We start from the raw sequence: 21,572 nt of genomic DNA, 5'->3' as shown, positions 1-21,572 counted from the left end.
CCACTATGACCAAGACCAAAGAGGTGTCAAAGGACACCAGAAACAAAATTGTAGACCTGCACCGGGCTGGGAAGACTGAATCTGCAATAGGTAAGCAGCTTGGTTTGAAGAAATCAACTGTGGGAGCAATTATTAGGAAATGGAAGACATACAAGACCACTGATAATCTCCCTCGATCTGGGGCTCCACGCAAGATTTCACCCCGTGGGGTCAAAATGATCACAAGAACGTTGAGCAAAAATCCCAGAACCACACGGGGGGACCTAGTGAATGACCTGCAGAGAGCTGGGACCAAAGTAACAAAGCCTACCATCAGTAACACACTACGCTGCCAGGGATTCAAATCCTGCAGTGCCAGAGGTGTCCCCCTGCTTAAGTCAGTACATTTCCAGGCTCGTCTGAAGTTTGCTCGAGAGCATTTGGATGATCCAGAAGAAGATTGGGAGAATGTCATATGGTCAGATGAAACCAAAATATAACTTTTTGGTAAAAACTCAACTCGTCGTGTTTGGAGGACAAAGAATGCTGAGTGCCATCCAAAGAACACCATACCTACTGTGATGCATGGGAGTGGAAACATCATGCTTTGGGGCTGTTTTTCTGCAAAGGGACCAGGACGACTGATCCGTGTAAAGAAAGAATGAATGGGGCCATGTATCGTGAGATTTTGTGTGAAAAGCTCCTTCCATCAGCAAGGGCATTTGTAGACGAAACGTGGCTTTCAGCATGACAATGATCCCAAACACACCGCCCGGGCAACGAAGGAGTGGCTTCGTAAGAAGCATTTCAAGGTCCTGGAGTGGCCTAGCCAGTCTCCAGATCTCAACCCCATAGAAAATCTTTGGAGGGAGTTGAAAGTCTGTGTTGCCCAGCAATAGCCCCAAAACATCACTGCTCTAGAGGAGATCTACATGAAGGAATGGGCCAAAATACCAGCAACAGTGTGTGAAAACCTTGTGAAGACATACAGAAAACGTTTGACCTATTTAACAAAGTATTGAGATACATTTTTGTTGTTGATCAAATACTTATTTTCCACCATAATTTGCAAATAAATTGATTAAAAATCCTACAATATGATTTTCTGGATTTTTTTCCTCATTTTGTCTGTCATAGTTCAAGTGTACCTATGATGAAAATTACAGGCCTCTCTCATCTTTTTAAGTGGGAGAACTTGCACAATTGGTGGCTGACGAAATACTTTTTTGCCCCACTGTAGTTGGTTACAGTAGCTAGTTGTCTACTTATCCCTGTCTGACATCCTGCAAGACTCTGTCAGATAATGAATTCACCATCCACTGTCCATGGCCCCAAAACAAACAGTCTTGTACAGTTTACCACACAATTCAGTCCCATTCAAAATCCTGTTTTCCCTAAGAATAGTGGCTCCAGTATCAGCACCCTGTTGGTGGCTCCAGTATCAGCACCCTGTTGATGGCTCCAGTATCAGCACCTTGTTGTCTGTTGGTGGCTCCAGTATCAGCACCCTGTTGTCTGTTGGTGGCTCCAGTATCAGCACCCTGTTGGTGGCTCCAGTATCAGCACCCTGTTGGTGGCTCCAGTATCAGCACCTTGTTGGTGGCTCCATTATCAGCACCCTGTTGGTGGCTCCAGTATCAGCACCCTGTTGGTGGCTCCAGTATCAGCACCTTGTTGTCTGTTGGTGGCTCCAGTATCAGCACCTTGTTGTCTGTTGGTGGCTCCAGTATCAGCACCCTGTTGTCTGTTGGTGGCTCCAGTATCAGCACCCTGTTGATGGCTCCAGTATCAGCACCCTGTTGGTGGCTTCAGTATCAGCACTCTGTTGGTGGCTCCAGTATCAGCACCTTGTTGCCTGTTGATGGCTCCAGTATCAGCACCCTGTTGGTGGCTCCAGTATCAGCACCCTGTTGATGGCTCCAGTATCAGCACCCTGTTGGTGGCTCCAGTATCAGCACCCTGTTGGTGGCTCCAGTATCAGCACCTTGTTGGTGGATCCAGTATTAGCACCCTGTTGTCTGTTGGTGGCTCCAGTATCAGCACCCTGTTGTCTGTTGGTGGCTCCAGGATCAGCACCCTGTTGGTGGCTCCAGGATCAGCACCCTGTTGGTGGCTCCAGGATCAGCACCCTGTTGGTGGCTCCAGTATCAGCACCCTGTTGGTGGCTCCAGTATCAGCACCCTGTTGTCTGTTGGTGGCTCCAGTATCAGCACCCTGTTGTCTGTTGGTGGCTCCAGTATCAGCACCCTGTTGGTGGCTTCAGTATCAGCACCCTGTTGGTGGCTTCAGTATCAGCACCCTGTTGGTGGCTTCAGTATCAGCACCCTGTTGGTGGCTCCAGTATCAGCACCCTGTTGGTGGCTCCAGTATCAGCACCTTGTTGTCTGTTGGTGGCTCCAGTATCAGCACCCTGTTGTCTGTTGGTGGCTCCAGTATCAGCACCCTGTTGGTGGCTCCAGTATCAGCACCCTGTTGGTGGCTTCAGTATCAGCACCCTGTTGGTGGCTTCAGTATCAGCACCCTGTTGGTGGCTCCAGTATCAGCACCCTGTTGGTGGCTCCAGTATCAGCACCCTGTTGGTGGCTCCAGTATCAGCACCCTGTTGGTGGCTCCAGTATCAGCACCCTGTTGGTGGCTCCAGTATCAGCACCCTGTTGGTGGCTCCAGTATCAGCACCCTGTTATCTGTTGGTGGCTCCAGTATCAGCACCCTGTTGATGGCTCCAGTATCAGCACCCTGTTGGTGGCTCCAGTATCAGCACCCTGTTGGTGGCTCCAGTATCAGCACCCTGTTGGTGGCTCCAGTATCAGCACCCTGTTGGTGGCTCCAGTATCAGCACCCTGTTGGTGGCTCCAGTATCAGCACCCTGTTGTCTGTTGGTGGCTCCAGTATCAGCACCCTGTTGTCTGTTGGTGGCTCCAGTATCAGCACCTTGTTGTCTGTTGGTAGCTCCAGTATCAGCACCCTGTTGTCTGTTGGTGGCTCCAGTATCAGCACCCTGTTGGTGGCTCCAGTATCAGCACCCTGTTGGTGGCTTCAGTATCAGCACCCTGTTGGTGGCTTCAGTATCAGCACCCTGTTGGTGGCTCCAGTATCAGCACCCTGTTGGTGGCTCCAGTATCAGCACCCTGTTGGTGGCTCCAGTATCAGCACCCTGTTGGTGGCTCCAGTATCAGCACCCTGTTGGTGGCTCCAGTATCAGCACCCTGTTGGTGGCTCCAGTATCAGCACCCTGTTGGTGGCTCCAGTATCAGCACCCTGTTGGTGGCTCCAGTATCAGCACACTGTTGGTGGCTCCAGTATCAGCACACTGTTGGTGGCTCCAGTATCAGCACCCTGTTGGTGGCTCCAGTATCAGCACTCTGTTGGTGGCTCCAGTATCAGCAACCAACAGGGTGCTGATACTGGAGCCACCAACAGACAACAGGGTGCTGATACTGGTTGGTGGCTCCAGTATCAGCACCCTGTTGTCTGTTGGTGGCTCCAGTATCAGCACCCTGTTGGTTGCTCCAGTATCAGCACCCTGTTGTCTGTTGGTGGCTCCAGTATCATCACCCTATTGTCTGTTGGTGACTCCAGTATCAGCACCCTGTTGGTGGCTTCAGTATCAGCACCCTGTTGGTGGCTCCATTATCAGCACCCTGTTGTCTGTTGGTGGCTCCAGGATCAGCACCTTGTTGGTGGCTCCAGTATTAGCACCCTGTTGTCTGTTGGTGGCTCCAGTATCAGCACCCTGTTGTCTGTTGGTGGCTCCAGGATCAGCACCCTGTTGGTGGCTCCAGGATCAGCACCCTGCTGGTGGCTCTAGGATCAGCACCCTGTTGGTGGCTCCAGTATCAGCACCCTGTTGGTGGCTCCAGTATCAGCACCCTGTTGGTGGCTCCAGTATCAGCACCCTGTTGGTGGCTCCAGTATCAGCACCCTGTTGGTGGCTCCAGTATCAGCACCCTGTTGGTGGCTCCAGTATCAGCACCCTGTTGTCTGTTGGTGGCTCCAGTATCAGCACCTTGTTGTCTGTTGGTGGCTCCAGTATCAGCACCCTGTTGGTGTCTCCAGTATCAGCACCCTGTTGTCTGTTGGTGGCTCCAGTATCAGCACCTTGTTGTCTGTTGGTGGCTCCAGTATCAGCACCCTGTTGGTGGCTCCAGTATCAGCACCCTGTTGGTGGCTCCAGTATCAGCACCCTGTTGGTGGCTCCAGTATCAGCACCCTGTTGTCTGTTGGTGGCTCCAGTATCAGCACCTTGTTGGTGGCTCCAGTATCAGCACCCTGTTGGTGGCTCCAGTATCAGCACCCTGTTGGTGGCTCCAGTATCAGCACCCTGTTGTCTGTTGGTGGCTCCAGTATCAGCACCCTGTTGGTGGCTCCAGTAACAGCACCCTGTTGGTGGCTCCAGTATCAGCACCCTGTTGTCTGTTGGTGGCTTCAGTATCAGCACCCTGTTGGTGGCTCCAGTAACAGCACCCTGTTGGTGGCTCCAGTATCAGCACCCTGTTGTCTGTTGGTGGCTCCAGTATCAGCACCTTGTTGTCTGTTGGTGGCTCCAGTAACAGCACCCTGTTGGTGGCTCCAGTGTCAGCACCCTATTGTCTGTTGGTGGCTCCAGTATCAGCACCCTGTTGGTGGCTCCAGTATCAGCACCCTGTTGGTGGCTCCAGTATCAGCACCCTGTTGGTGGCTCCAGTATCAGCACCCTGTTGGTGGCTCCAGTATCAGCACCCTGTTGGTGGCTCCAGTATCAGCACCCTGTTGTCTGTTGGTGGCTCCAGTATCAGCACCTTGTTGTCTGTTGGTGGCTCCAGTATCAGCACCCTGTTGGTGGCTTCAGTATCAGCACCCTGTTGGTGGCTCCAGTATCAGCACCCTGTTGATGGCTCCAGTATCAGCACCCTGTTGGTGGCTCCAGTATCAGCACCCTGTTGGTGGCTCCAGTATCAGCACCATGTTGGTGGCTCCAGTATCAGCACCCTGTTGGTGGCTCCAGTATCAGCACCCTGTTGGTGGCTCCAGTATCAGCACCCTGTTGGTGGCTCCAGTATCAGCACCTTGTTGTCTGTTGGTGGCTCCAGTATCAGCACCTTGTTGTCTGTTGGTGGCTCCAGTATCAGCACCCTGTTGTCTGTTGGTGGCTCCAGTATCAGCACCCTGTTGATGGCTCCAGTATCAGCACCCTGTTGGTGGCTTCAGTATCAGCACTCTGTTGGTGGCTCCAGTATCAGCACCTTGTTGCCTGTTGATGGCTCCAGTATCAGCACCCTGTTGGTGGCTCCAGTATCAGCACCCTGTTGATGGCTCCAGTATCAGCACCCTGTTGGTGGCTCCAGTATCAGCACCCTGTTGGTGGCTCCAGTATCAGCACCTTGTTGGTGGATCCAGTATTAGCACCCTGTTGTCTGTTGGTGGCTCCAGTATCAGCACCCTGTTGTCTGTTGGTGGCTCCAGTATCAGCACCCTGTTGTCTGTTGGTGGCTCCAGGATCAGCACCCTGTTGGTGGCTCCAGGATCAGCACCCTGTTGGTGGCTCCAGGATCAGCACCCTGTTGGTGGCTCCAGGATCAGCACCCTGTTGGTGGCTCCAGTATCAGCACCCTGTTGGTGGCTCCAGTATCAGCACCCTGTTGTCTGTTGGTGGCTCCAGTATCAGCACCCTGTTGTCTGTTGGTGGCTCCAGTATCAGCACCCTGTTGGTGGCTTCAGTATCAGCACCCTGTTGGTGGCTTCAGTATCAGCACCCTGTTGGTGGCTTCAGTATCAGCACCCTGTTGGTGGCTCCAGTATCAGCACCCTGTTGGTGGCTCCAGTATCAGCACCTTGTTGTCTGTTGGTGGCTCCAGTATCAGCACCCTGTTGTCTGTTGGTGGCTCCAGTATCAGCACCCTGTTGGTGGCTCCAGTATCAGCACCCTGTTGGTGGCTTCAGTATCAGCACCCTGTTGGTGGCTTCAGTATCAGCACCCTGTTGGTGGCTCCAGTATCAGCACCCTGTTGGTGGCTCCAGTATCAGCACCCTGTTGGTGGCTCCAGTATCAGCACCCTGTTGGTGGCTCCAGTATCAGCACCCTGTTGGTGGCTCCAGTATCAGCACCCTGTTGGTGGCTCCAGTATCAGCACCCTGTTGGTGGCTCCAGTATCAGCACCCTGTTGGTGGCTCCAGTATCAGCACCCTGTTGGTGGCTCCAGTATCAGCACCCTGTTGGTGGCTCCAGTATCAGCACCCTGTTGGTGGCTCCAGTATCAGCACCCTGTTGGTGGCTCCAGTATCAGCACCCTGTTGGTGGCTCCAGTATCAGCACCCTGTTGGTGGCTCCAGTATCAGCACCCTGTTGGTGGCTCCAGTATCAGCACCCTGTTGGTGGCTCCAGTATCAGCACCCTGTTGTCTGTTGGTGGCTCCAGTATCAGCACCCTGTTGTCTGTTGGTGGCTCCAGTATCAGCACCTTGTTGTCTGTTGGTAGCTCCAGTATCAGCACCCTGTTGTCTGTTGGTGGCTCCAGTATCAGCACCCTGTTGGTGGCTCCAGTATCAGCACCCTGTTGGTGGCTCCAGTATCAGCACCCTGTTGGTGGCTTCAGTATCAGCACCCTGTTGGTGGCTCCAGTATCAGCACCCTGTTGGTGGCTCCAGTATCAGCACCCTGTTGGTGGCTCCAGTATCAGCACCCTGTTGGTGGCTCCAGTATCAGCACCCTGTTGGTGGCTCCAGTATCAGCACCCTGTTGGTGGCTCCAGTATCAGCACCCTGTTGGTGGCTCCAGTATCAGCACCCTGTTGGTGGCTCCAGTATCAGCACCCTGTTGGTGGCTCCAGTATCAGCACCCTGTTGGTGGCTCCAGTATCAGCACACTGTTGGTGGCTCCAGTATCAGCACACTGTTGGTGGCTCCAGTATCAGCACCCTGTTGGTGGCTCCAGTATCAGCACTCTGTTGGTGGCTCCAGTATCAGCACCAACAGGGTGCTGATCAGCACCCTGGGTGGCTCTCAGTTCAGCACCCTGTTGGTGGCTCCAATCAGACCCTGTTGGTGGCTCCAGTATCAGCAGGGTGCTGATACTGGTTGGTGGCTCCAGTATCAGCACCCTGTTGTCTGTTGGTGGCTCCAGTATCAGCACCCTGTTGGTTGCTCCAGTATCAGCACCCTGTTGTCTGTTGGTGGCTCCAGTATCATCACCCTATTGTCTGTTGGTGACTCCAGTATCAGCACCCTGTTGGTGGCTTCAGTATCAGCACCCTGTTGGTGGCTCCATTATCAGCACCCTGTTGTCTGTTGGTGGCTCCAGGATCAGCACCTTGTTGGTGGCTCCAGTATTAGCACCCTGTTGTCTGTTGGTGGCTCCAGGATCAGCACCCTGTTGGTGGCTCCAGGATCAGCACCCTGTTGGTGGCTCTAGGATCAGCACCCTGTTGGTGGCTCCAGTATCAGCACCCTGTTGGTGGCTCCAGTATCAGCACCCTGTTGGTGGCTCCAGTATCAGCACCCTGTTGGTGGCTCCAGTATCAGCACCCTGTTGGTGGCTCCAGTATCAGCACCCTGTTGGTGGCTCCAGTATCAGCACCCTGTTGGTGGCTCCAGTATCAGCACCCTGTTGTCTGTTGGTGGCTCCAGTATCAGCACCTTGTTGTCTGTTGGTGGCTCCAGTATCAGCACCCTGTTGGTGTCTCCAGTATCAGCACCCTGTTGTCTGTTGGTGGCTCCAGTATCAGCACCTTGTTGTCTGTTGGTGGCTCCAGTATCAGCACCCTGTTGGTGGCTCCAGTATCAGCACCCTGTTGGTGGCTCCAGTATCAGCACCCTGTTGGTGGCTCCAGTATCAGCACCCTGTTGTCTGTTGGTGGCTCCAGTATCAGCACCTTGTTGGTGGCTCCAGTATCAGCACCCTGTTGGTGGCTCCAGTATCAGCACCCTGTTGGTGGCTCCAGTATCAGCACCCTGTTGTGGTGGCTCCAGTATCAGCACCCTGTTGGTGGCTCCAGTAACAGCACCCTGTTGGTGGCTCCAGTATCAGCACCCTGTTGTCTGTTGGTGGCTTCAGTATCAGCACCCTGTTGGTGGCTCCAGTAACAGCACCCTGTTGGTGGCTCCAGTATCAGCACCCTGTTGTCTGTTGGTGGCTCCAGTATCAGCACCTTGTTGTCTGTTGGTGGCTCCAGTAACAGCACCCTGTTGGTGGCTCCAGTGTCAGCACCCTATTGTCTGTTGGTGGCTCCAGTATCAGCACCCTGTTGGTGGCTCCAGTATCAGCACCCTGTTGGTGGCTCCAGTATCAGCACCCTGTTGGTGGCTCCAGTATCAGCACCCTGTTGGTGGCTCCAGTATCAGCACCCTGTTGGTGGCTCCAGTATCAGCACCCTGTTGGTGGCTCCAGTATCAGCACCCTGTTGTCTGTTGGTGGCTCCAGTATCAGCACCTTGTTGTCTGTTGGTGGCTCCAGTATCAGCACCCTGTTGGTGGCTCCAGTATCAGCACCCTGTTGGTGGCTCCAGTATCAGCACCCTGTTGATGGCTCCAGTATCAGCACCCTGTTGGTGGCTCCAGTATCAGCACCCTGTTGGTGGCTCCAGTATCAGCACCCTGTTGGTGGCTCCAGTATCAGCACCATGTTGGTGGCTCCAGTATCAGCACCCTTTTGGTGGCTCCAGTATCAGCACCCTGTTGTCTGTTGGTGGCTCCAGTATCAGCACCCTGTTGGTGGCTCCAGTATCAGCACCCTGTTGTCTGTTGGTGGCTCCAGTATCAGCACCCTGTTGTCTGTTGGTGGCTCCAGTATCAGCACCCTGTTGGTGGCTCCAGTATCAGCACCTTGTTGTCTGTTGGTGGCTCCAGTATCAGCACCCTGTTGTCTGTTGGTGGCTCCAGTATCAGCACCCTGTTGGTGGCTTCAGTATCAGCACCCTGTTGGTGGCTTCAGTATCAGCACCCTGTTGGTGGCTCCAGTATCAGCACCCTGTTGGTGGCTCCAGTATCAGCACCCTGTTGGTGGCTCCAGTATCAGCACCCTGTTGGTGGCTCCAGTATCAGCACCCTGTTGGTGGCTCCAGTATCAGCACCCTGTTGGTGGCTCCAGTATCAGCACCCTGTTGGTGGCTCCAGTATCAGCACCCTGTTGGTGGCTCCAGTATCAGCACCCTGTTGGTGGCTCCAGTATCAGCACACTGTTGGTGGCTCCAGTATCAGCACCCTGTTGGTGGATCCAGTATCAGCACCCTGTTGGTGGCTCCAGTATCAGCACTCTGTTGGTGGCTCCAGTATCAGCACCCTGTTGGTGGCTCCAGTATCAGCACCCTGTTGTCTGTTGGTGGCTCCAATATCAGCACCCTGTTGGTTGCTCCAGTATCAGCACCCTGTTGTCTGTTGGTGGCTCCAGTATCAGCACACTGTTGGTGGCTTCAGTATCAGCACCCTGTTGGTGGCTCCAGTATCAGCACCCTGTTGGTGGCTTCAGTATCAGCACCCTGTTGGTGGCTCCATTATCAGCACCCTGTTGTCTGTTGGTGGCTCCAGGATCAGCACCTTGTTGGTGGCTCCAGTATTAGCACCCTGTTGTCTGTTGGTGGCTCCAGTATCAGCACCATGTTGTCTGTTGGTGGCTCCAGGATCAGCACCCTGTTGGTGGCTCCAGGATCAGCACCCTGTTGGTGGCTCCAGTATCAGCACCCTGTTGGTGGCTCCAGTATCAGCACCCTGTTGGTGGCTCCAGTATCAGCACCCTGTTGGTGGCTCCAGTATCAGCACCCTGTTGGTGGCTCCAGTATCAGCACCCTGTTGTCTGTTGGTGGCTCCAGTATCAGCACCTTGTTGTCTGTTGGTGGCTCCAGTATCAGCACCCTGTTGGTGTCTCCAGTATCAGCACCCTGTTGTCTGTTGGTGGCTCCAGTATCAGCACCTTGTTGTCTGTTGGTGGCTCCAGTATCAGCACCCTGTTGGTGGCTCCAGTATCAGCACCCTGTTGGTGGCTCCAGTATCAGCACCCTGTTGGTGGCTCCAGTATCAGCACCCTGTTGTCTGTTGGTGGCTCCAGTATCAGCACCTTGTTGGTGGCTCCAGTATCAGCACCCTGTTGGTGGCTCCAGTATCAGCACCCTGTTGGTGGCTCCAGTATCAACACCCTGTTGTCTGTTGGTGGCTCCAGTATCAGCACCCTGTTGGTGGCTCCAGTAACAGCACCCTGTTGGTGGCTCCAGTATCAGCACCCTGTTGTCTGTTGGTGGCTTCAGTATCAGCACCCTGTTGGTGGCTCCAGTAACAGCACCCTGTTGGTGGCTCCAGTATCAGCACCCTGTTGTCTGTTGGTGGCTCCAGTATCAGCACCTTGTTGTCTGTTGGTGGCTCCAGTAACAGCACCCTGTTGGTGGCTCCAGTGTCAGCACCCTATTGTCTGTTGGTGGCTCCAGTATCAGCACCCTGTTGGTGGCTCCAGTATCAGCACCCTGTTGGTGGCTCCAGCACCCTGTTGGTGGCTCCAGTATCAGCACCCTGTTGGTGGCTCCAGTATCAGCACCCTGTTGGTGGCTCCAGTATCAGCACCCTGTTGGTGGCTCCAGTATCAGCACCCTGTTGGTGGCTCCAGTATCAGCACCCTGTTGGTGGCTCCAGTATCAGCACCCTGTTGGTGGCTCCAGTATCAGCACCCTGTTGGTGGCTCCAGTATCAGCACCTTGTTGTCTGTTGGTGGCTCCAGTATCAGCACCCTGTTGGTGGCTTCAGTATCAGCACCCTGTTGGTGGCTCCAGTATCAGCACCCTGTTGATGGCTCCAGTATCAGCACCCTGTTGGTGGCTCCAGTATCAGCACCCTGTTGGTGGCTCCAGTATCAGCACCCTGTTGGTGGCTCCAGTATCAGCACCCTGTTGGTGGCTCCAGTATCAGCACCCTGTTGGTGGCTCCAGTATCAGCACCCTGTTGGTGGCTCCAGTATCAGCACCCTGTTGATGGCTCCAGTATCAGCACCCTGTTGGTGGCAGCACCCTGTTGGTGGCTTCAGTATCAGCACCCTGTTGGTGGCTCCAGTATCAGCACCCTGTTGGTGGCTCCAGTATCAGCACCCTGTTGGTGGCTTCAGTATCAGCACCCTGTTGGTGGCTCCAGTATCAGCACCCTGTTGGTGGCTCCAGTATCAGCACCCTGTTGGTGGCTCCAGTATCAGCACCCTGTTGGTGGCTCCAGTATCAGCACCCTGTTGGTGGCTCCAGTATCAGCACCCTGTTGGTGGCTCCAGTATCAGCACCCTGTTGGTGGCTCCAGTATCAGCACCCTGTTGGTGGCTCCAGTATCAGCACCCTGTTGGTGGCTCCAGTATCAGCACCCTGTTGGTGGCTCCAGTATCAGCACCCTGTTGGTCTGTTGCACCCTGTGGTGGCTCCAGTATCAGCACCCTGTTGGTGGCTCCAGTATCAGCACCCTGTTGGTGGCTCCAGTATCAGCACCCTGTTGGTGGCTCCAGTATCAGCACCCTGTTGGTGGCTCCAGTATCAGCACCCTGTTGGTGGCTCCAGTATCAGCACCCTGTTGGTGGCTCCAGTATCAGCACCCTGTTGGTGGCTCCAGTATCAGCACCCTGTTGGTGGCTCCAGTATCAGCACCCTGTTGGTGGCTCCAGTATCAGCACCCTGTTGGTGGCTCCAGTATCAGCACCCTGTTGGTGGCTCCAGTATCAGCACCCTGTTGGTGGCTCCAGTATCAGCACCCTGTTGGTGGCTCCAGTATCAGCACCCTGTTGGTGGCTCCAGTATCAGCACCTTGTTATCTGTTGGTGGCTCCAGTATCAGCACCCTGTTGGTGGCTTCAGTATCAGCACCCTGTTGGTGGCTCCAGTATCAGCACCCTGTTGGTGGCTCCAGTATCAGCACCCTGTTGTAGCTTGGTGAGGAGTATGCCCTGGCCATGATACATATTAATATTATTTTTCTAGAACCTGTTGGAGAAGTCAGCGGATAGGGAGACCCGTCAGGAGTATGCCCTGGCCATGATACAGTGTAAGGTTCTGAAGCAGCTGGAGAATCTGGACCAGCAGAAGTATGACGATGAGGACATCACTGAAGACCTCAAGTTCCTGCTGGAGAGTCTAGGGGAGAGCGTTCAGGACCTCAGGTTTGTGACTTCTAACCCAGTTAACACCCAGAAAGACTGATCGCTCTATATTAAGGGTGTGTTCGTACATTCACTCTGGGTGTTCGTACATTCACTCTGGAGTGCTCTGGGTGTTCGTACATTCACTCTGGAGTGACAGAGTGCTCTGGGTGTTCGTACATTCACTCTGGAGTGCCGGAGTGCTCTGGGTGTTCGTACATTCACTCTGGAGTGCCAGAGTGCTCTGGGTGTTCGTACATTCACTCTGGAGTGCCAGAGTGCTCTGGGTGTTCGTACATTCACTCTGGAGTGCCAGAGTGCTCTGGGTGTTCGTACATTCACTCTGGAGTGCCAGAGTGCTCTGGGTGTTCGTACATTCACTCTGGAGTGCCAGAGTGCTCTGGGTGTTCGTACATTCACTCTGGAGTGCCAGAGTGCTCTGGGTGTTCGTACATTCACTCTGGAGTGCCAGAGTGCTCTGGGTGTTCGTACATTCACTCTGGAGTGCCGGAGTGCTCTGGGTGTTCGTATATTCACTCTGGAGTGCTCTGGGTGTTCGTACATTCACTCTGGAGTGCTCTGGGTGTTCGTACATTCACTCTGGAGTGCCGGAGTGCTCTGGGTGTTCGTATATTCACTCTGGAGTGCTCTGGGTGTTCGTACATTCACTCTGGAGTGCCGGAGTGCTCTGGGTGTTCGTATATTCACTCTGGAGTGCTCTGGGTGTTCATATATTCACTCTGGAGTGCTCTGGGTGTTCGTACATTCACTCTGGAGTGCCAGAGTGCTCTGGGTGTTCGTACATTCACTCTGGAGTGCCAGAGTGCTCTGGGTGTTCGTACATTCACTCTGGAGTGACAGAGTGCTCTGGGTGTTTGTACATTTGGAAAATAGGGTTGATTCGAGCGTTCTGACCTCACAACGGCAGTCAAGCACACAAGCTAACTGGCTGACGTTGGCTAGTTTGCTAGCTACTTCCAGACACAAATGAGAGAATACCTCACTCTGATAATTTTACTCTCCTTCTTCTCTCTCTCTCGGTCTCCCTCTTTTTCTCTCTCTCTTGGTCTTCCTCTTTTTCTCTCTCTCTCGGTCTCCTGTGTCTCCCTCTCAGTTCGTTTGATGAGTACAGTTCGGAGCTGAAGTCCGGTCGCCTGGAGTGGAGTCCGGTCCACAAGTCAGAGAAGTTCTGGCGTGAGAATGCAGTCCGCCTCAACGAGAAGAACTACGAACTCCTCAAGTAAGACTCCTAGTGTTCACTAGGTTTGGGCGGGATACAAATGTTCATATCATACTTCCAGCCTTCTCTAACCCCAGGATTTTTTGATATTACCAGTTTAGTACACAAGGCGGCGCCAAAAAAAACACTAAGGCGTTTATTACCGGAATGCTAACAAAATTAGCACAAGTAATAGCGAATTTCCATGGAGGCTGCTAGCTAAATATGCAAATAAGCGCAAACGAAAATAAACTAATTGCAAAGACGGGCAATCCAGCTCATTAAGTTATACATAAGTAGGAGCTACCGAATGGTATTTTAGGTGAATTTGGAAATTTACAAACAAATGTGAACGAGAGACATTGTGCAAATGAACAACGTTTGACTGCCTCTCCAGCAGCACGTCTACACACTGTGTCTTTGTGGAGTCGCTAGGGCAACGGGCCTGCCTGCTCTGCACGGAGAAGAGGTGGGGAGGAGCAGACAGGCTGAGAACAGAGAGGAGAATAAATTCAAGGAAATGAAGATAGCAGCTGTACTGATCCAAAGGGCTTTGACTTCTCAAACACAGCAGGAAGCTAACACAACATGATGCCCCATCACCTTATTCATTCAGCCACTTACTGAGCTAAGTAGCAAGTTAAACTTAGGGGTTGTGTTAACGCAGAACTACACATACTTTGTGCCCCTACAGATTTGTGTGGTGCATGATGCCCCTGATTAGTGGATATGTGTTGTTTTAAGGTGTTTTAGATGGATTTCTAACAACCATATAGGCTAAAAAAGTTACACATGTCAAAATCAAATCAAATCACATTTTATTTGTCACACACACATGGTTAACAGATGTTAATGCGAGTGTAGCGAAATGCTTGTGCTTCTAGTTCTGACAATGCAGAAATAACCAACAAGTCATCTAACTAACAATTCCTAAACTACTGTCTTATACACAGTGTAAGGGGATAAAGAATATGTACATAAGGATATATGAATGAGTGATGGTACAGAGCAGCATAGGCAAGATACAGTAGATGGTATTGAGTACAGTATATACATATGAGATGAGTATGTAAACAAAGTGGCATAGTTCAAGTGGCTAGTGATACATGTATTACATAAGGATGCAGTAGATGATATAGAGTACAGTATATACATATACATATGAGATGAATAATGTAGGGTATGTAAACATTATATTAGGTAGCATTGTTTAAAGTGGCTAGTGATATATTTCACATAATTTCCCATCAATTCCCATTATTAAAGTGGCTGGAGTTGAGTCAGTGTGTTGGCAGCAGCCACTCAATGTTAGTGGTGGCTGTTTAACAGTCTGATGGCCTTGAGATAGAAGCTGTTTTTCAGTCTCTCGGTCCCAGCTTTGATGCACCTGTACCGACCTCTCCTTCTGGATGATGGCGGGGTGAACAGGCAGTGGCTCGGGTGGTTGTTGTCCTTGGTGATCTTTATGGCCTTCCTGTAACAACGGGTGGTGTAGGTGTCCTGGAGGGCAGGTAGTTTGCCCCCGGTGATGCGTTGTGCAGACCTCACTACCCTCTGGAGAGCCTTATGGTTGAGGGCGGAGCAGTTGCCGTACCAGGCGGTGATACAGCCTGCCAGGATGCTCTCGATTGTGCATCTGTAGAAGTTTGTGAGTGCTTTTGGTGACAAGCCGAATTTCTTCAGCCTCCTGAGGTTGAAGAGGCGCTGCTGCGCCTTCTTCACGATGCTGTCTGTGTGGGTGGACCAATTCAGTTTGTCTGTCTGTGATGTGTACGCAGAGGAACTCAAAAACTTGCTACCCTCTCCACTACTGTTCCATCGATGTGGATAGGGGGGTGTTCCCTCTGCTGTTTCCTGAAGTCCACAATCATCTCCTTAGTTTTGTTGTTGTTGAGTGTGAGGTTATTTTCCTGACACCACACTCCGAGGGCCCTCACCTCCTCCCTGTAGGCCGTCTCGTCGTTGTTGGTAATCAACGACGAGACGGCGGGCACACCCCTGGAGGGCCCCTCAGGGCATGAGTATCCGAGCTGTGTGCCAGACAGCTCGGTTCATTCAACATGTCAATACCGCTCATGAATACAATTAGTGATGAAGTCAAGCTCTCTTCCACTTTGAGCCAGGAGAGATTGACATGCATATTATTAATATTAGCTCTCTGTGTACATCCAAAGGCCAGCCATACTGCCCTGTTCTGAACCAATTACAATTTTCCTAAGTCCTTTTTTGTGGCACCTGACCACACTACTGAACAGTTGTCAAGGTGCGACAAAACTAGGGCCTGTAGGACCTAGCCTTGTTGATAGTGTTGTTAAGAAGGTAGAAACTAGAGCCTGTAGGACCTGCCTTGTTGATAGTGTTGTTAAGAAGGTAGAAACTAGGGCCTGTAGGACCTGCCTTGTTGATAGTGTTGTTAAGAAGGTAGAAACTAGGGCCTGTAGGACCTGCCTTGTTGATAGTGCTGTTAAGAAGGTAGAAACTAGGGCCCGTAGGACCTGCCTTGTTGATAGTGTTGTTAAGAAGGTAGAAACTAGGGCCTGTAGGACCTGCCTTGTTGATAGTGCTGTTAAGAAGGTAGAAACTAGGGCCTGTAGAACCTGCCTTGATGACAGTGCTGTTAAGAAGGTAGAAACTAGGGCCTGTAGAACCTGCCTTGTTGACAGTGCTGTTAAGAAGGTAGAAACTAGGGCCTTGTAGGACCTGCCTTGTTGATAGTGCTGTTAAGAAGGTAGAAACTAGGGCCTGTAGGACCTGCCTTGTTGATAGTGTTGTTAAGAAGGTAGAAACTGGGGCCTGTAAGACCTGCCTTGTTGACAGTGCTGTTAAGAAGGTAGAAACTAGGGCCTGTAGGACCTGCCTTGTTGATAGTGCTGTTAAGAAGGTAGAAACTAGGGCCTGTAGGATCTGCCTTGTTGATAGTGTTGTTAAGAAGGTAGAAACTGGGGCCTGTAAGACCTGCCTTGTTGATAGTGTTGTTAAGAAGGTAGAAACTGGGGCCTGTAAGACCTGCCTTGTTGACAGTGCTGTTAAGAAGGTAGAAACTAGGGCCTGTAAGACCTGCCTTGTTGATAGTGTTGTTAAGAAGGTAGAAACTGGGGCCTGTAAGACCTGCCTTGTTGACAGTGCTGTTAAGAAGGTAGAAACTAGGGCCTGTAGGACCTGCCTTGTTGATAGTGTTGTTAAGAAGGTAGAAACTAGGGCCTGTAGGACCTGCCTTGTTGATAGTGTTGTTAAGAAGGTAGAAACTGGGGCCTGTAAGACCTGCCTTGTTGACAGTGCTGTTAAGAAGGTAGAAACTAGGGCCTGTAGGACCTGCCTTGTTGATAGTGCTGTTAAGAAGGTAGAAACTAGGGCCTGTAGGACCTGCCTTGTTGATAGCCAGAACACATAAGTTTTGCCAGCAGCAAAAGCCGCACTGAAGTCTAACAAAACAGCCCCGCTAATCTTTTTGTCATCAATTTCTCTCAGTCATGTGTGTAAGTGCTGTGCTTGTTGAATGTCCTTCTCTATCAGCAAGCTGAAAGTCTGTTGTCAATTTGTTTACTGTAAAATAACATTGTATCTGGTCAAACACAATTCCCTCCCCTCTCCATTTGTTTTGTACACTGCTGCTACTTGTTGTTTATTATCTATGCATAGTCACTTCACCCCTACCTACATGTACAAATTACCTCTAACCTGTACCCCCTCACACTGACTCAGTACCGGTACCCCTGTATATAGCCTCCACATTGACTCTGTACCGGTACCCCCTGTATATAGCCTCCACATTGACTCTGTACCGGTACTCCCTGTATATAGTCTCCACATTGACTCTGTACCGGTACCCCCTGTATATAGCCTCCACATTGACTCTGTACCAGTACCCCCTGTATATAGCCTCCACATTGACTCTGTACCGGTACCCCCTGTATATAGCCTCCACATTGACTCTGTACCAGTACCCCCTGTATATAGCCTCCACATTGACTCTGTACCGGTACCCCCTGTATATAGTCTCCACACTGACTCTGTACCAGTATCCCCTGTATATAGCCGTGTTGCCCAGCAACAGCCCCAAAACATCACTGCTCTAGAGGAGATCTACATGGAGGAATGGGCCAAAATACCAGCAACAGTGTGTGAAAACCTTGTGAAGACATACAGAAAACGTTTGACCTCTTTCTTTGCCAACAAAGGGTATTTAACAAAGTATTGAGATAAACGTTTGTTATTGACCAAATACTTATTTTCCATCATAATTTGCAAATTCATTCATAAAAAATCCTACAATGTGATTTTCTGGATTTTTTTTCTCATTTTGTCTGTCATAGTTGAAGGTTACCTATGATAAATTACAGGCCTCATCTTTGTAAGTGGGAGAACTTGCACAATTGGTGGCTGACTAAATACTTTTTTGCCCTACTGTATCTGATGTTAGCATTAGTTATATGTTCTCCCTCCTCAGGATCCTTACTCGGCTGCTGGAGGTATCTGATGTCAGGGTTTGTTATGTGTTCTCCTCCTCAGGATCCTTACTCGGCTGTTGGAGGTATCTGATGACCCTCAGGTTATTGCTGTAGCTGCTCATGATGTTGGTGAATACGTCAGACACTACCCTCGGGGGAAACGGTAAGGACACACAGAGTGTTATTATTGGATCGTACCATATCCTATTGTAGTGTTTACCAACTCCAGTCCTCCAATAGCCAATAACATGCTGTTGGGGACACTACCCCTCTGCCTACCAATAATAACATGCTGTTGGGGACACTACCCCTCTACCTACCAATAATAACATGCTGTTGGGGACACTGCCCCTCTACCTACCAATAATAACATGCTGTTGGGGACACTACCCCTCTACCTACCAATAATAACATGCTGTTGGGGACACTACCCCTCTACCTACCAATAATAACATGCTGTTGGGGACACTACCCCTCTACCTACCAATAATAACATGCTGTTGGGGACACTGCCCCTCTACCTACCAATAATAACATGCTGTTGGGGACACTACCCCTCTACCTACCAATAATAACATGCTGTTGGGGACACTGCCCCTCTACCTACCAAATAATAACATGCTGTTGGGGACACTGCCCCTCTACCTACCAATAATAACATGCTGTTGGGGACACTACCCCTCTACCTACCAATAATAACATGCTGTTGGGGACACTACCCCTCTACCTACCAATAATAACATGCTGTTGGGGACACTGCCCCTCTACCTACCAATAATAACATGCTGTTGGGGACACTGCCCCTCTACCTACCAATAATAACATGCTGTTGGGGACACTGCCCCTCTACCTACCAATAATAACATGCTGTTGGGGACACTGCCCCTCTACCTACCAATAATAACATGCTGTTGGGGACACTGCCCCTCTACCTACCAATAATAACATGCTGTTGGGGACACTACCCCTCTACCTACCAATAATAACATGCTGTTGGGGACACTACCCCTCTACCTACCAATAATAACATGCTGTTGGGGACACTACCCCTCTACCTACCAATAATAACATGCTGTTGGGGACACTACCCCTCTACCTACCAATAATAACATGATGTTGGGGACACTACCCCTCTACCTACCAATAATAACATGCTGTTATTATTCTACCTATGAAAAAAAAAAATGTAAACTCCTTCCCTCCACTACCTCCCTGGCCTCTATCCTCCACTACCTCCCTGGCCTCCTCCCTCCACTACCTCCCTGGCCTCCTCCCTCCACTACCTCCCTGGCCTCTTCCCTCCACTACCTCCCTGGCCTCTTCCCTCCACTACCTCCCTGGTCTCCTCCCTCCACTACCTCCCTGGCCTCCTCCCTCCACTACCTCCCTGGCCTCCTCCCTCCACTACCTCCCTGGCCTCCTCCCTCCACTACCTCCCTGGTCTCCTCCCTCCACTACCTCCCTGGTCTCCTCCCTCCACTACCTCCCTGGTCTCCTCCCTCCACTACCTCCCTGGCCTCTTCCCTCCACTACCTCCCTGGCCTCTTCCCTCCACTACCTCCCTGGCCTCCTCCCTCCACTACCTCCCTGGCCTCGTCCCTCCACTACCTCCCTGGCCTCCTCCCTCCACTACCTCCCTGGCCTCCTCCCTCCACTACCTCCCTGGCCTCCTCCCTCCACCTCCTCCCTGGCCTCCTCCCTGGCCTCGTCCCTCCACTACCTCCCTGGCCTCGTCCCTCCACTACCTCCCTGGCCTCGTCCCTCCACTACCTCCCTGGCCTCGTCCCTCCACTACCTCCCTGGCCTCGTCCCTCCACAACCTCCCTGGCCTCCTCCCTGGCCTCTTCCCTCCACTACCTCCCTGGCCTCGTCCCTCCACTACCTCTCTGGCCTCCTCCCTCCATTCTGTCCTATGTACAGTGCATTCAAAAAGTATTCACCTCCTTGACTTTTTGAACAAAAAACAATTACGTTACAGCATTTTTCTAAAAATTGATTAAGTGTCATTTTTTACTTTTCAATCTCCACAATACCCCATAATGACAAAGGGTCAACAGGTTTAGAAATTGAGCTCTAGTACATTCTGTTTTCAATGATCCTTGATGTTGGATGTTGACAGTGCGTGTCAGAGCAAAAACCAAGCCATGAGTTGGAAGGAATTGTCCATTGAGCTCCGAGACAGGATTGTGTCGAGGCACCGATCTGTGGAAGGGTACTAAAAAATGTCTACAGCATTAAAGGTCCCCGAGAACACAGTGGCCTCCATCATTCTTAAATGGAAAAAGTTTGGAACCACCAAGACTCTTCCTAGAGCTGCTGCCCGGCCAAACTGAGCAATCGGGGGAGAAGCACTCCACCAATCAGGCCTCTATTGTAGAGTGGCCAGACGAAATCCACTCCTCAGTAAAAGGCACAGCCCACTTGGAGTTTGCCAAAAGGCACCTAAAGGACTCAGACCATGAGAAACAAGATTCTCTGGTTTGATGAAACCAAGATTGAACTCCTTTGCCTGAATGCCAAGTGTCCCTTCTGGAGGAAACATGGCAGCATCCCTACGGTGAGGTGTGGTGGTGGCAGCATCCCTACAGGGAATCACGGTGGTGGCAGCATCCCTATGGTGAGGTGTGGTGGTGGCAGCATCCCTACGGTGAGGCGTGGTGGTGGCAGCATCCCTACGGTGAGGCGTGGTGGTGGCAGCATCCCTACGGTGAGGTGTGGTGGTTGCAGCATCCCTACGGTGAGGTGTGGTGGTTGCAGCATCCCTACGGTGAGGTGTGGTGGTTGCAGCATCCCTACGGTGAGGTATGGTGGTGGCAGCATCCCTACGGTGAGGTGTGGTGGTTGCAGCATCCCTACGGTGAGGTGTGGTGGTTGCAGCATCCCTACGGTGAGGTGTGGTGGTGGCAGCATCCCTACGGTGAGGTGTGGTGGTGGCAGCATCCCTACGGTGAGGTGTGGTGGTGGCAGCATCCCTACGGTGAGGTGTGGTGGTGGCAGCATCCCTACGGTGAGATGTGGTGGTGGCAGCATCCCTACGGTGAGGTGTGGTGGTTGCAGCATCCCTACGGTGAGGTGTGGTGGTTGCAGCATCCCTACGGTGAGGTGTGGTGGTGGCAGCATCCCTACGGTGAGGTGTGGTGGTTGCAGCATCCCTACGGTGAGGTGTGGTGGTGGCAGCATCCCTACGGTGAGGTGTGGTGGTGGCAGCATCCCTACGGTGAGGTGTGGTGGTGGCAGCATCCCTACGGTGAGGTGTGGTGGTTGCAGCATCCCTACGGTGAGGTGTGGTGGTTGCAGCATCCCTACGGTGAGGTGTGGTGGTGGCAGCATCCCTACGGTGAGGTGTGGTGGTGGCAGCATCCCTACAGGGAATCACGGTGGTGGCAGCTTCCCTACAAGGAAGCATGGTGGTGGCAGCATCATGCTGTGGGGATGTTTTTCAGCGGCAGGGACGGGCAAACTTGAGGCTGTAATCGCTGCCAAAGGTGCTTCAACAAAGTACTGAGTAAAGGGTCTGAATTCTTATGTAAATGTGATATTTCAGTATTTTCTTTGTAATACATTTGAAAAGAATAAGGCTGTAATGTAGCAAAATGTAGGAAAAGTCAAAGGGTCTGAATACAAATGCACTGCAATTAGACCACTCTAACACATCTCTCCATCTCCCTCCCACCGATTAATGTGATAAACTGTCTGCATCTGTTCTGTTCACCAGAAAGGTTCTCATTTCCTAAGGTATTAAATGGTTACCTCTACCTATACTGTCTGTCTGTTGGTCTAACCCGTGTTTATCTCTGTGTCAGGGTGATAGAGCAGCTTGGAGGTAAACAGCTGGTGATGAACCACATGCACCATGACGATCAG

General features: G+C 51.7%; 2 protein-coding genes and 1 long non-coding RNA gene across 52 annotated transcripts in view; 2 read left to right on the top strand and 1 right to left on the bottom strand.

Annotated features, from left to right (window-relative positions):
• Positions 1–21,572, top strand: part of LOC118401738 (V-type proton ATPase subunit H-like) — a 125,121-nt gene that overhangs the window by 80,013 nt on the left and 23,536 nt on the right. For all 3 annotated transcript variants that reach the window (XM_052500620.1, XM_052500618.1, XM_052500621.1), the window contains 4 exons: positions 11,884–12,062; positions 13,156–13,281; positions 17,770–17,871; positions 21,512–21,572. The exon at positions 21,512–21,572 is cut by the window's right edge and continues 53 nt beyond it. In XM_052500620.1, the coding sequence (XP_052356580.1) occupies positions 11,884–12,062; positions 13,156–13,281; positions 17,770–17,871; positions 21,512–21,572 (468 nt within the window). The remainder of the gene's footprint in view (positions 1–11,883; positions 12,063–13,155; positions 13,282–17,769; positions 17,872–21,511) is intronic.
• LOC127917595 (uncharacterized) lies at positions 17,878–18,977 on the bottom strand. The gene is made up of 4 exons (XR_008097614.1): positions 18,846–18,977; positions 18,354–18,763; positions 18,066–18,270; positions 17,878–18,024 (listed from the first exon to the last, which is right to left on the bottom strand). It is a non-coding gene; the product is annotated as an uncharacterized LOC127917595 (long non-coding RNA).
• LOC127917592 (loricrin-like) lies at positions 18,832–21,502 on the top strand. 48 transcript variants are annotated; one of them, XM_052500669.1, is made up of 3 exons: positions 18,832–20,630; positions 20,751–20,840; positions 20,931–21,502. In XM_052500669.1, exons 1-3 carry the CDS (start codon positions 20,167–20,169, stop codon positions 21,211–21,213), a joined length of 837 nt encoding a protein of 278 aa, XP_052356629.1. In that variant the 5' UTR covers positions 18,832–20,166; the 3' UTR covers positions 21,214–21,502. The 48 variants fall into 48 exon arrangements, with proteins under 48 accessions (XP_052356629.1, XP_052356615.1, XP_052356594.1 ...); XM_052500655.1 differs by having other exon boundaries at positions 18,832–20,840; positions 20,931–20,960; positions 21,021–21,502; XM_052500634.1 differs by having other exon boundaries at positions 18,832–20,840; positions 20,871–20,960; positions 21,021–21,502.

The sequence above is a fragment of the Oncorhynchus keta genome, unplaced genomic scaffold (genome assembly GCF_023373465.1).
Source record: "Oncorhynchus keta strain PuntledgeMale-10-30-2019 unplaced genomic scaffold, Oket_V2 Un_contig_1171_pilon_pilon, whole genome shotgun sequence".
In the NCBI taxonomy this organism is placed as follows: domain Eukaryota; kingdom Metazoa; phylum Chordata; class Actinopteri; order Salmoniformes; family Salmonidae; genus Oncorhynchus; species Oncorhynchus keta.
The sequence above is the reverse complement of the archived record's forward strand: the minus strand, read 5'-3'. Positions and strand labels throughout refer to the sequence as shown.

Coding starts and splice junctions, on each gene's coding strand:
- LOC127917592 (XM_052500623.1), top strand. CDS start 20,167: ATGAGAAACAAGATTCTCTGGTTTGATGAAACCAAGATTGAACTCCTT. Junction 20,841..20,870: donor GGCAGCATCCCTACGGTGAG/GTGTGGTGGTTG, acceptor CCCTACGGTGAG/GTGTGGTGGTGGCAGCATCC.